Here is a 14,854-nt window from a genome sequence, read left to right on the forward strand (position 1 = left end):
TCTGTGGTGATAATGGGATATCACGTGATTCACTTGATGTATGTTTTGGTGATTAACTTGCGGGTTCCGCCCATGAACCTATGCATAGGGGTTGGCACATGTTTTCGTCGTGATTCTCCGGTAGAAACTTTGGGGCACTCTTTGAGGTCCTATGTGTTGGTTGAATAGATGAATCTGAGATTGTGTGATGCATATCGTATAATCATACCCACGGATACTTGAGGTGACATTGGAGTATCTAGGTGACATTAGGGTTTTGGTTGATTTGTGTCTTAAGGTGTTATTCTAGTACGAACTCTAGGGCTGTTTGTGACACCTATAGGAATAGCCCAACGGATTGATTGGAAAGAATAACTTTGAGATGGTTTCGTACCCTACCATAATCTCTTCGTTTGTTCTCTGCTATTAGTGACTTTGGAGTGACTCTTTGTTGCATGTTGAGGGATAGTTATGTGATCCAATTATGTTATTATTGTTGAGAGGACTTGCACTAGTGAAAGTATGAACCCTAGGCCTTGTTTCAACACATTGCAATACCATTTGTGCTCACTTTTATCATTAGTTACCTTGCTGTTTTTATATTTTTAGATTACAAAAACCTTTATCTACCATCCATATACCACTTGTATCACCATCTCTTCGTCGAACTAGTGCACCTATACAATTTACCATTGTATTGGTTGTGTTGGGGACACAAGAGACTCTTTGTTATTTGGTTGCAGGGTTGCTTGAGAGAGACCATCTTCATCCTACGCCTCCTACGAATTGATAAACCTTAGGTCATCCACTTGAGGGAAATTTGCTATTGTCCTACAAACCTCTGCACTTGGAGGCCCAACAACGTCTACAAGAAGAAGGTTGTGTAGTAGACATCACCCAGCCACCCACATCTTATCCAAAAACTTTCCGTGAATAGGTAGGAAGAGACAAAACCATGAATCCTGACTTGGCTTTGGAAGATGTCCTCGTGGATTACTTTGCGGCGAGCGCTCCAAATTGCCCGCAACGTGATAATCATTCTAGTGGACTCGGTAGATGGAAGATTGTCATTCATACCAAACAACCAGTTCTTTGCTTTGGACTCCCAGTGCAGCAGCATATGCTCCACCATTGTTTCATCAAAGAGAGCCCAAGTGCTTCTGGACATGTCGCGGTCTAGTAGAGAATGGTGCCAGCTATCCACGACTCTGCATAAGCAGCAAACACTCATTGTTGCCATGTTGCGTTGGTGTAATAGGTCACCGGTAGGCAAGGACTATTGGGCAAGGCGCCAAGAAAAGAATAGATGTAACCACTAGGCCATCTCACCCGCTTATGCATGAATACTTTGTTTTTTCCTTTTTATTGCGTGGGTGTTGGTTTTATTCGTTTTTTTCTTTTTCCCGTTCTTTTTTTTAGTCTTCTTAAATACATGTTTTTTAATTTTGTGATTTTTTCCAAAATTGATGAACATTTTTTCATAATTTGATGATTTGTTTTCAAATTCATGAACTTTCTTCCCAAAATTTGTGATTTTTTCTTCAAAATCAATGAACTTTTTTTCAAATTCGTCAACTTTTTTCAGTTTGTTGAAGTTTTTTCAAATTTTTGATCCTTCTTAAAATTGATGAACTTTTTTTAGATCAGTTATTTTTTTTAGATTCATGAAGTTTTTCAAAATCGATGTTTTTTTTTCTAATTTGTGATTTAAAAAAATCCATGATTTTGTTTAAAATTCATGAGTCTTTTTAAAAAATCGATGAACTTGTTCAAATTTGTAAACCTTTTCTTCTAGATCGACGAACTTTTTCAAAATTGGGAACTTTTTCTTCAAGATCGATGTACTTTTTTCAAAATTTTGGTTTTTTTTCCTTTAATAGATGAATTCTTTTTTCAAAAAAATTCAATGGAGTCTTTTCTAATTCGTGAGTTTTTTTCAAACCTGCGAACAGTTTCTTATTTCACAAACTTTTGAAATACTAAAAAAACGTTTCTGGTTTTCTTTCTACCTGTACCAAGTTTCATTCAGGGAGCTGGGGGTACCTGGGCCGGCCCATAGAGCATTCACGTGACAAGCGCCGATTAGGAGCCCAAAAAAAAAGGAGCTCCCGAATTTCGGCCACCCAATGCCCATATGTGGGCCGTCAGCTTCATAGCCTAATTCGGCCCTTTAACCTGGCTGTGAAGATCCGAACTCGAGGGGTCGTCACTGGGTATATGGGGAACTCTCCGGAGAAAATGGAGGAAAGAAAACTGAGAAGTCGGAACGGCCAGCGCCGGGGGGTGAATGCTTCCAAGCTGCTGCGCCCCGACGCTACAACTCCCCAACGCGCGCAAAGCCCCCTCGCATTCCGAGGTGGGAGCCCCAGCCGCTTCATCTCCCCGCCCAAACCTTCCCCACCATAAATCGACCCGCCTCCCGGAAGAACCAGCACGCTCCTCCTCACCTCCCTGCCACCCCGCCCTAGCTCCAGACATGCCGAGCTCAAAGAAGAACAAAGCTTCAGACTCGTCCAAGAATCTCCAGATGGTGATCAGCGACGGCAAGGGCGAGGCCGCGGCCAGCGCCGTGACCGGGAGCGCAATCGCCGCGTCGTACAACGACCAGATACGGCCGCTTCTCGACGCTGTGGACCGCCTGCGCCACCTCAAGGTGACGCAGGAGGGCATCCAGCTCCCGACGATCGTGGTTGTCGGCGACCAGTCCAGCGGCAAGTCGAGCGTCCTTGAGTCCCTGGCCGGCATCAGCCTCCCTCGCGGCCAGGGCATCTGCACCCGCGTGCCGCTCGTCATGCGGCTCCAGGACGACCCCTCCGCCGACTCGCCGGTGCTGCAGCTTGAGCACATCAACGGCCGCGTGGTGACCACCACGGAGGCCAATGTCGCGGACGCCATCAACACCGCCACCGCGGAGATAGCCGGGTCGGGCAAGGGGATCTCCGACGCGCCCATCACCCTCGTCGTGCGCAAGCGGGGCGTGCCCGACCTCACCCTCGTCGACCTCCCCGGCATCACGCGCGTGCCGGTCAAAGGGCAGCCCGACGACATCTACGACCAGATCGCCAAGATCATCAAGGACTACATCTCGCCGAAAGAGAGCATTATCTTGAACGTGCTCTCTGCCACGGTCGACTTCCCGACGTGCGAGTCCATCCGCATGTCGCAGCAGGTGGACCGCACTGGTGAGCGCACGCTTGCAGTGGTCACCAAGGTGGACAAGTCCCCCGAGGGCCTGCTCGAGAAGGTCACCATGGACGACGTCAACATTGGCCTCGGGTACGTCTGTGTCCGCAACCGCATCGGGGACGAGACCTATGACCAGGCTCGTGTAGAGGAGGAGAAGCTGTTCAAGTACCACCATCTGCTGTCCAAGATCGAGAAGTCCATGGTGGGCATTCCTGTGCTTGCGCAGCGACTCATGCAGATTCAGGCGACCATCATCGCCAAGTGCCTCCCGGGCATCGTCAAGCAGATCAACGACCGCCTTAGCCGGAGCAGCACCGAGCTCAACCAGATGCCGCCTGATCTTGTTAGCGTCGCTGACGCGGTGAGAGAGTTTATTCGTATTGTCAAGCAGGTGTGCTCTTCCCTGGAGAAGATACTGGTGAGGGGCGAGTTCGATGAGTTCCCTGATGACTGCCATTTCCACGGCACGGCCCGTATCGCGGAGATGCTCAATGCATACGCAAAGAAGCTGCCTGTAGAAGTCCCAGGGCGTGGCGGCCTGTTCCTGATGGAGGAGGTGAGAGTTCTGGAGGAGACCAAGGGCGTCAACCTCCCCAACTTCCTGCCAAGATCGGCGTTCCAGGTCCTGCGCAAGAAGAAGGTGGAGACCGTCATGCAGATACCGCACTCTTAGACTATGTATAGCTTCTGTACCTATGTATGTATATGGTACATATTGTAACATAACCATTTATATATAATGAGATAAGCCACCCCTAGAGGGTTGTGCTGGTTTCCCAAAACTTATTGTCTTACATGGTATCACGCTAGGTTACGATCGCTTCCGCTTCTAAACCCTAATACCCGCACCGCCGCCGCAGCCGCCGCCGCCTTCACCGCCGCTGCCGCGCCACCGATCGCGCTGCCGCCATGTCGAGCGCCGCCACCACCGGTTTCACTGCTGCGGGCTTCCTCCCGGCCTCTCTTGCGGCTCTGCTCAACCTCCCGCTCGATGTCGTCTCTGTTCCGGCTCCGACCGGGACAAGGAGCATCGGCTCCGTCTTCTCCACGCCGCCGGCGCCCTCGCTTGGGCGTGACCTCGTGGTCCACACCGCGGCGCCGCCGTCCGCTGCGGACTCCGCAGGCGTCGTCCCGCCGCTCCTGCCGCAAGCGGATCACACTGCCCCGCTGGCGGGGTTGGCGGCGTCCGCCCCGGCCGCGGGCCTTGCGGCGTCCGCACCGGCCGCGAGCTTTGCGGCGCCCGCCCTGGCTGCGGTCCCGCCTCCTCCCGCATCGGCTTCGGTGCCTCCGGCTGCCTCCATGGTGTTTGCACCCCAGGCAGCCTCCTCGATGGGATTGTCTTCGCCGCCGCCGTTTCACTTCGGTCATCTCATCACCATCAAGCTCTCCGCCGACAACTACATCTTCTGGCGTGCGCAGGTTCTCCCGCTCTTGGGGAGTCACTACCTGCTAGGCTACGTCGACGGATCGCTTCCCTGCCCACCCGCGCTGGTAGACAGCGTGCACGGTCCGGTCTACAATCCGGCCCATCGCGTCTGGACGGGGCAGGACCAGGCGAACCTCTCCTCCATCCAGGGGTCGCTCTCGCCGGCAGTTGCCGGCCTTGTTGTCTTCGCGAAGACGTCTCATGAGGCCTGGACCATCCTTGAGGCACCTTTGCAGCGCAGTCCCAGGCTCGTGTCTCTGCACTCCGTCGTCAGCTTAGAGAGTGTCAGAAGCTTGACTCCACTGCCACTGAGTTCTACAACAAGGTCAAGGGCCTCGCCGACACATTGGCCTCCATTGGACAGCCCCTCACCGACTCCGAGTTCAACTCGTTTATTGTCAATGGTCTTGATGAGGAGTATGATGCCTTAGTCGAGATCATCAACGAGCGGGGCAACTCGACACCCATGCTGGCACACGAGGTTTTCTCTCGGCTCCTTCTCACTGAGCAACGGGTCGAGACTCGCCGCACCAGGGGCACTGGCTCCCTCTCGGCCAACGCCGCCACCAAGGGTGGCCGCTCTTCTTCATCACCCCGGTCTCCCTTGGGGCTGCCACCGTCGCCCGCCTCGGCCCCCCCACCTACTGCGACCTTACCGGGGGCTGGCGGTCCACGTGTGTGTCAGCTTTGTGGCCGCGATGGGCACTGGGCCTCCAAGTGTCATAAGTGCTTCCAGCGAAGCTTCCTTGGTCTTGGCAATGACGGCAAAGATACACGCAACAATGCCCGTCAGGTCGCCATGGCTGATCGTCCCGCGCCGCAGAAGCAACAGGGACACACTCAGTCCTACTCCATCGATCCACACTGGTACATGGACTCTGGGGCGACAGAGCATCTAACCAGCGAGATGGGGAAGCTTCACACTCGTGAACCCTATCATGGCTCCGACAAGATCCACACCGCCAATGGAGCAGGTATGCACATCTCTCATATTGGTCAAGCATCTCTTCTCACTAGACATGCCAATAGGAGTCTTCAGCTTCGCAATGTTCTTCGAGTTCCATCTGTGACCCGTAATCTTCTTTCAGTTCCTAAACTCACACGTGATAATAATGTGCTTTGTGAATTTCACCCTTTTGATCTTTTTATTAAGGATCGGGGCACGAGGGACATTCTTCTTAGTGGACGGTTGTGCCAGGGCCTCTACCGTCTGGAGCATCCTGGTGTCGCTCGTGTTTTCAGTGGAGTTCGGGTCTCTCCGTCACAGTGGCATGCTCGTCTTGGTCACCCGGCCACACCTATTGTCCGTCATATTTTGCGTCGTCATGAGCTTCCTAGTTTGTCTAGTCATAAAGATGTAGCAGTGTGTGATGCTTGTCAGCAGGGGAAGAGTCATCAACTTCCTTTTTCAGAGTCCAGTCGTGAGGTGAAACATCCTTTAGAACTTGTGTTTTCAGATGTATGGGGTCCTGCTCAGACTTCTGTCAGTGGTCATAATTACTATATCAGTTTCGTTGATGCTTATAGTCGCTTTACCTGGCTTTACCTTATTAAACGCAAATCTGATGTGTTTGATATTTTTGTTCAGTTTCAAAAACATGTTGAACGTCTTCTCAAGCACAAAATTGTTCATGTCCAGTCAGACTGGGGGGGCGAGTATCGCAACCTCAACTCTTTCTTTCAGTCGCTTGGGATAGCTCATCGTTTAGCATGTCCACATACACATCAGCAGAATGGTTCAGTCGAACGTAAGCATCGTCATATTGTTGAAGCTGGTCTTACTCTTTTGGCCCATGCATCTATTCCGTTTCGGTTTTGGAGTGATGCTTTCACCACTGCATGCTTTCTCATCAACCGTACTCCTACTCGTGTTTTAAACATGAAGACTCCCATTGAGGTTCTCCTTAATGAACAACCTGATTATACCTTTCTCAAGGTATTTGGGTGTGCTTGCTGGCCGCATCTTCGTCCATATAACAAGCGCAAGCTTGAGTTTCGTTCTAAGAAGTGTGTTTTTCTTGGCTATAGCTCTCTTCATAAAGGTTACAAATGTCTTCATGTTCCCACTAATCGTGTCTATATATCTCGGGACGTCGTGTTTGATGAGCATGTTTTTCCCTTTGCCAACCTTCCTGTGTCCACTGTCGAACCACCATCCCTGCATTCATCCTCTATTGCTTCTGACCAATTTGATGATGTTGCATACTCTCCTTTGCTGTTACCTAACCATGGTGCAGGAACCGGACGTGGAGCTCGTTTGGAGCTGTTGGAGGATTCACCATCATCATCGTCGTCTTCTGGTGGGCACGTCGATCGCCCTATGTTGCATGGCATCGATTCGCGTGCCCATGCATGGTCACCCGACGAGCCCGTCGCGCCGAGCATCTCCACTGCTCGGTCCGTTTCGCCAGCGGCCGCCGAGTCGCCCGCGGCTCGGCCCGTCACGCCGTCTTCGCCTGCGGCTCGGCCCGTCACGCCGTCTTCGCCCGCGGCTCGGGTCCTCACGTCGCCTTCATCAGCGGATCGGCCCGCGACATCGGCCGCGCCACGGCCCACTATGCCGAGCTCGCCATCGGCCCGGTCTGTGATGCCGGAGTCGCCAGCTGCTTCGTCTGCTCTGCCGGTTTCGCCGGTGGGTCGGCCTTCTTCGCCAACCGAGTCCGAGGCTACCGTGACTGGCTCCTCGTCACCGGCTGACTCGTCAACGTCGCCGTCCTCCAGCCCGTTGCAGGCTGCTCCGTCGACCTCGGTGGTTCCTGTGTCCCGACCACATACACGCAGTCGCAGTGGCATTTTCAAACCTAAGGAACGTAAGGATGGTACGGTTGCTTGGTTGGCTGCTTGTTTGGCTGCTGCTGTTGCGGATCCATCTTCTGAGCCTCGCTCATATCAGGCTGCCCTGCGCATTCCACATTGGCGAGAGGCTATGGAGCAGGAGTTTCATGCTCTTCTTCGTAACAAGACATGGACTCTCGTTCCTCCACCACCACGGGTAAATATTATTGACTCAAAATGGGTATTCAAAGTGAAGAAGCATTCGGATGGATCTATTGAGCGTTACAAAGCGTGACTTGTTGCTCGCGGTTTTCGGCAGCGTCATGGTCTTGACTATGAGGACACCTTCAGTCCTGTCGTCAAGCCTACCACTATTCGGCTTCTTCTCTCCATTGCTGTTTCTCGTGGTTGGTCACTTCGTCAACTTGATGTGCAGAATGCTTTTCTACATGGATTTTTGGAGGAAGATGTTTATATGAAACAGCCGCCTGGTTTCTCTGATCCTGATCGTCCTGACTATATCTGTCATCTTTCCAAAGCACTATATGGTTTGAAGCAAGCTCCTCGTGCCTGGCATGCCCGCCTTGCCTCTGCCCTTCGTGCTCATGGGTTTGTGCCGTCTACTGCTGACACTTCGTTATTTCTTCTACAGAAGCCAGAAGTCACTATGTATCTTTTGGTATATGTCGATGATATTATCCTTGTCAGCTCTTCTCAGTATGCTGCTGATGCTCTTGTCTGCTCTCTTGGTGCTGATTTTGCGGTCAAAGATCTTGGGAAGCTTCACTACTTTCTTGGAGTTGAGGTCACTTCTCGTGCTACTGGTCTTGTCCTTACGCAGAAGAAGTACTCCTTGGAGTTGTTATAGAGAGCTGGCATGCTGAAGTGCAAACCGACCACCACACCCATGTCGTCTACTGACAAGATAACAACTGTTGATGGTGAGCTTTTGTCTCCTGCGGATGCCACAGAGTACAGGAGCATTGTTGGTGGACTTCAGTACTTGACGATCACGAGACCAGATATCTCTTATGCTGTTAACAGGGTTTGTCAGTATCTTCAGGCTCCCAGAGATACTCATTGGGCTGCTGTTAAACGCATTCTTCGTTATGTTCAGTTCACCCTGACATTTGGTATGCATATTCGGCCGACTTCCTCTCGGGTCCTTTCGGCCTTCTCTGATGCAGATTGGGCTGGTAGCCCAGATGACAGGCGATCCACGGGGGGTTATGCAGTATTCTTTGGCTCTAATTTGATCGCCTGGAGTGCTCGGAAACAGGCTACTGTGTCACGTAGCAGTACTGAAGCTGAGTACAAGGCTGTGGCTAATGCTACTGCAGAGATTATTTGGGTGCAGTCTTTGCTTCAGGAGTTGGGTTTGTCTCAACCACAGCCTCCTATTCTTTGGTGTGATAACATCGGTGCTACATACCTTTCTGCAAATCCAGTATTTCATGCCCGAATGAAACACATTGAAGTTGACTATCACTTTGTACGGGAACGTGTATCACAGAAGCAACTCCAGATCAAGTTTATCTCATCTAAGGATCAACTTGCAGACATCTTCACTAAGCCTTTACCGCTGCCACAGTTTGAGGCTTGTAGGCGTAATCTTACCCTTCTCAGTTCTTTAGAAAGTGGCTAAGATTGAGGGAGGGTGTTAGACTATGTATAGCTTCTGTACCTATGTATGTATATGGTACATATTATAACACAACCATTATATATAATGAGATAAGCCACCCCTAGAGGGTTGTGCTGGTTCCCCAAAACTTATTGTCTTACACGCACGATCTTGTCAATGAGGTGTGGGAGTATGTGGAGGACTTGGTGTCAAAGGTAGTTCTGCAGCATGCCGACAACTTCCCTCAGGTGCAGTCATCCTGCCGCCGTGCAGTCCAGATGCTGATGGAGAAGGCGCGTGCGCGATCCGCGCAGCACATTGAGGAGCTGATGGAGATGGAGCTGGTAGCTGATTTCACGGCTAATCCTGAATACATGAAGACTTGGTACGAGATCATGGAAAGTCATGAGAAGTTTATGGACGCTGTGGTGGACACCTCCAAGTCCACCCTTCTTAACCTGGTAGGCTTTGGAGAAGTGGACGTGTCGCATCTGAGGGTGAATTCTGAGTTGGCAGGGCAGGCGTTTGACCTGAGCGCGCGCGTGACCGCCTACTGGAAGATCATCGTGCTCCGGCTCATCGACGGCCTGGCGCTGCACGTCCTTCGTGGCGTCAAGCGGCTCGTGGAGAGTGAGCTCGAGAGGGAACTGTCTGACGAGCTTTTGGGTAACAAGCTGGCAGGGGTGGAGCGGATGCTCATGCCGTCGCCTGGCAGTGGCACCAAGCGTGAGCGCCTCAAGAAGAGCATCGTGCTGCTTCGGCAGTCCAAGGAGGTCGTGGCCAACATCATGGACAGGATCAGTGCGTCGGGTGAAATCTAGGTAGTTGGGCATCAGTGTGTGTGATGTCCCTAGGACTTGTCTTCTGGATGGTGCGATTCGGTGAACTATGCTATGCTTCATGTTCAGTTATGTTATGAGCCATGCTATGGCTGTATGCTCAGTTATGTTATGCATTTTCTTTAGTATTTCTGGTGATGACTGATGCAGTGTCAATTATGCTGTGGTTCTATGTTAGCAAGTGATGTTCTGTTATGTTATGATCATTATTAATTCCTCACAAACTTGCTATGTTCAGTTATGGATCATACTGTCATGTGCATCATGTTTTCTAAGTTATTCAATCTGTAATTACCTAGCATCCACAGTTTTTATAGTAGGTCATGCAATATTATTTTATTTATCTGTTTTATCCTATATGATCTTCAAGGCAAACGAGGTAGCTTAGTTCGCAATTTTTAAGCATATCGTACTTGAACCATTTTCATACTAGTTTGACAGGGCACCAAGATACCAAGAAACAACTGTTGGGATTTCATGGTTTTATATGTAGAGTCTGAACCTAGCATATGCATAAAACGAGTTTCTTCTCCAGCATACATATTCTAATTTCTTGAATGTAAAGGGTACAACACGAGAAAGTACCCAACCACAGTTCACTTCAGAAATGTACAGTTCTGGGTTCTACGCTAACCTACAGGGAGCATTGTACAGTAGGCAGCAACACTTAATAGTAATAGTGGCATCCATGTTAATGGAGGAGACAAGGCAACTGGTGTTGACCCATAGGCTGACATTAACATTGAAGAAAGCTGCACAAAGAGAAAACTCTTATGTTAACACTAAAATGTGAAAAATCTACACTAGAAAGCTGGGCTAATAGAAATACAAACCTTCAAATGTATCATGGCCGTGATCAAACACGCGAGTAGAATTATCCTCCTTGTCCAGCCACCAAAAAATTTGATCAACACAAACTTTATCTTGTTCTTGCAAGATAGGTTCATTAAAGCTCCTGGAGCTGGAGAACCTGGCAGAAAGCGTGCTGCCTCAGCGGTTGTATCTGCTGTGTTAGCTCTGTCTTCTGCTCTTCTATGGTACTGCAAATAAGCCGCGGCCCTTTCTGCAAACAAGCCATATGCAAGGACTACTACAGGGACAACCACCAGGTATAGGAAAGGCAGGGTGATCACCATCACATCTGGGCTGCTCAGCTTGTAGTTTGCCATACCAAAAGAAGGTACGCTCCATCCAGATATGTACATTTGAGCAATTTCTCCATTTTCAGATGTTGCATGACCCCAAAACCACGGCATCTGGGTGATCCAAAGAACATACAGGGACAAAGAAAACCAGAACGGTTTGCTGTTTGCACCCTCCATTAAAAACAAGACCAACCAAAACCAAGCCTTTCGCTGCTGGACAGGGGATGTTAGAACTGACAAGGCCCACCTTTGATATGATGACTTTTTCTTTAAAAAATGGTACAGGATTTGGGGAATGAGCAACAACAGAATGGTGAAGGCCAAATTACTCCAGAGAAGAACTCTATAAGCGTCTTCCCATTCAATTTCAAATATCAAACGGTTGAGCCATGGGCGGTGTAGAATCGCTATCTTGCCCTCAACTGAAAATGGTCTTCGCTCACTTACAGTCTTCTTACCATTAGAATCTAGCACAAACACTTGCAACCAGTAGCGAGTAGGAGACGGACTTCTGTAATTTTTAGCATTCCACATGGCATGGAAGAAAGGTTTGTGACCAGAAGAGTTGGCAACAAGTTGCAGAGGCATCTCCTCAACTATCTTGAACTCATTATGAGAATCAAAAACTCTTGCACTCACATTGACAATAAGTTCTTCAGAGAAAACAAGAGCGTTTATATCATTTCTAGGTGGCCCCTTGTTTGATTCCAATATATTCATATTTCTTGAATCTGTTGGATAGGTGATCAAGATAGAAGTTTGGAATGGCTGTTTTAACGTATGGTCAATGAAAGAGACTGCGCCTCCGTCTATTGCTAAAATCCTCATCAATCTGGACTCTTTCCAGTCTCCAAGTTCCCATTCCCAAAAGCTTGAAGAGCGCTCTTTTGTTCTCATTTGATGATGCCTCCAAAGCTGATTACTAACTTTCGCATGCAGATGGCCACATAGGTATGCTGAAATTGAATGCCTTGCAAACACACTTTCGTAACGCTGTCCTACTTCAGACGAAGTAGTAAACGACATAGGGAAATGTCCAAATACAACTTTTGTAATCGGAACATTAGAATGATTGGTCCAGTACTGTAATTCTGAGTTAACTGCTTCTATCCTCTTATCAGTTGGGTGTCCAAATAAATTAGAAGGAAACCGAATGCCAACACTCATTGTATCATCTATGCCCAGGAATAGATAATTTCTATCTCCCTATAATACCTTTTAGGACAAAATATCAGTTCCGGAATTGCAAGTACGATTAACATACATATATGTAATCATGAGAATGTATCATGCACAATTAGATCCATATAAACTCAATTCAAACTAGGAGTCGAAAATTCTACCAAATGCTTCTCTCTGGTATTGTTGTGATCCGATTAGACTTAAATATATGCCAGGTGGTTGAAAGAAACTAAAAGGTGCAGATACCATGGAACACTTGGTTCTTCACAATAAAAATGACTGCTTGAGAAGAATAAGAGTTGGTTTTGTTATTTAACTATATAGTATACTCATGTAGGCAGATGAACATATTTTGCAGTGCTGCACACTAATGCATTTCCTGTGTCAGCAATGTGGCAATAGTTTATGTCTGTACCACAAAGGTTCCAGCGGCATTAGTATATTACTCCTCAAGTCCAATTGTACTTGTATATGCATGTCATATTTTATAACTTATTATTGATGTCTCAACCTACACTCAGTTCACAAAAGATTGATATTATCATATTGATATTCGAACATTAGTTTCTTATTGTACCAGTTGACAAGGAAATTTGTTCAAGACAATGTGCTCTCTCATATGCATAATCATTTATCGCAATCAATTGCACTGTAAAATTAGTAGATAATAATGTTAACATGGAAATTCTGCCAGCAATTCTGTTAAAGGTTACACCTCGAAAAGCCAGGGGAAACATATCACAGCATTATTAGTTAAAACACAGCCATCTTGAAAAAGTTGAACATGCTTCACAAGGAGAGCTGACAAAGCAACGAACCGTACCTGGAGGATTATGCTATTAATGGTGCTTAATTGGCCAAGCTGTGAGTTAACACTGTAAGTTGAAAAGAAGTCCAACTCGCTTCCTCTATAGGGAACTCCATATGTATCATGATTGCCTCTAATATCAAATATCCTCCTCTTATCAATACCGCCTTTTGCAACAATTGCATCAATAGTTTTCTTGTATGTAATCCATTCATCTGCATCCTGTCTGGATGTAGTTCTTTTACTATTTTTTGCATCTAACAAGATGGAAGTTATAATACAATCAGTGAAGTGTTCAAAGAATTACAGGAACGACAGCATATACGTTCTTATACCATCTGTTTATAATTATTTTCATATATCAGAGGAGTTCTCTTTACCATATACTGTAGAATATATGTAACCAAGTATGGATATGCTGGTCTGAAAATTTCTCTCTTATAACCAGAAGCAAAGAATGAAAAGATGAGATCATCCAAGAAAAACGTTCCAGTAGGCCAACAATTCGATTCAGTTCAACTTTTAAATTTTCCAGCTACCACCAATTCTGAGTTTTATTAACCAATTTATCTCTTTCTACTGTATCAAGGCCGCTTTGTTCTATGCTGCTATTGGGGAGTGAAGAATTAAAGGTCGACGAACTAATTCTAAACTAGACTCTCCAGACAGTCAGTCAAGATGAAACAAACCATCCAGTCTGAACATCAGTAGCACCTAACATCTCTGGAGTTGTTCCAAATTTTACATCGTCGCACAGTATGTTACATCACGAATGATAAGTTCCAATTCAGGGTGTTCAAATATATTTGACTCGGTTTTTAACAAGTTTGTATGCTTCATAATCATTTATCCTCATAAACTAGACTCGGAGTGCCAAATATCATTGCATGACCGTAGGAAATTCGTGTGAAATTAGGAAATAGCGCATCAAACGAACTATTGGGGCACCAATTGCGAAAGCTGTAACGCTGTGTCCCGCGGATTCAAGATTCATGGAGATAGGCGGAGAGGGCGCACCGGTGATGTCGCCGGAGACCAGGAGGAGGTGGGGGCGGATGGTGCGAAGGGCGGTGCCGAGGAGGCTCGCTAGGTCGGCAGCGCGGTCCGGGTGGTAGGCGCTGATGTGGAGGTCGCTGACCTGCACCACCCACGCTACGTCGCCGTCCATGGGGAAGGCCGACCTCGCCACCGCCCCGTCGTCGTCGGCCGCCGTCCATGGGGCGGAAAGCGGCAGGATGAGGAGGAGGAGAAGGAGGGGAAGTATGAGAGGAGAGGCCATCGCTGGGAAGCTCTTGCCGCCGGTGGAAGATCCGGCTGGGATCGTGCGTACGATGCCGTGATACTTCAGAAGAAAAAAAAACGATGCCGTGATACTGTTGCGTGTTAGTTGGGGCGAAGAGGTTGGCGTTCAGCGAGGCAGGGACTCCAGTTTTTTTTTTAATTTGGCAGGGACACTAGGTTTTTTTTAGGGCGAAGACTAAGGCTGCAAGAAAAGCTCGAGGCTCGTGAGCTGCTCGAGATCGACTCGTTTTTTGACTCGACTCGAGATCGACTTAAAAAGAAATGAGCTGAGTTTGAACATTTTATGTAAATTGATCGAGAAACGAGCCGATCTTGACCCAATATTGGCTCGCTCAATTTTAGCTGGATAGCTCGACAGAATATCATTATGTTACATGATCATGCTGTTGGGAACATTGCAGAAAACAAAAATTTTCCTACGGTTTCACCAAGATCCATCTATAAGTTCATCTAGCAACGAGTGATTAGATGCATCTACGTACCTTGTAGATCGCGAGCGGAAGCGTTCAAAGAACGGGGATGATGTAGTCGAACACGACGTGATTCAAATCACCGATGATCTTAGCACCGAACGGACGGTGCCTCCGC

At 48.1% G+C, this 14,854-nt stretch overlaps 1 protein-coding gene and 1 pseudogene across 1 annotated transcript; one reads left to right on the plus strand and one right to left on the minus strand.

Moving 5' to 3' along the window:
• Positions 1-934: 934 nt before the first annotated feature.
• On the plus strand, positions 935-9,811 carry LOC123083743 (dynamin-related protein 4C-like; annotated as a pseudogene).
• A 508-nt stretch (positions 9,812-10,319) lies between these two features.
• LOC123085345 (putative metallophosphoesterase At3g03305) lies at positions 10,320-14,356 on the minus strand. The gene is made up of 4 exons (XM_044506971.1): positions 13,982-14,356; positions 12,980-13,221; positions 10,663-12,180; positions 10,320-10,581 (listed from the first exon to the last, which is right to left on the minus strand). The coding sequence occupies exons 1-4, from the start codon at positions 14,241-14,243 to the stop codon at positions 10,459-10,461; spliced, it is 2,145 nt and encodes a 714-aa protein (XP_044362906.1). The 5' UTR covers positions 14,244-14,356; the 3' UTR covers positions 10,320-10,458.
• Positions 14,357-14,854: the final 498 nt, after the last annotated feature.

The sequence above is a fragment of the Triticum aestivum genome, chromosome 4A (genome assembly GCF_018294505.1).
Source record: "Triticum aestivum cultivar Chinese Spring chromosome 4A, IWGSC CS RefSeq v2.1, whole genome shotgun sequence".
NCBI lineage: Eukaryota > Viridiplantae > Streptophyta > Magnoliopsida > Poales > Poaceae > Triticum > Triticum aestivum.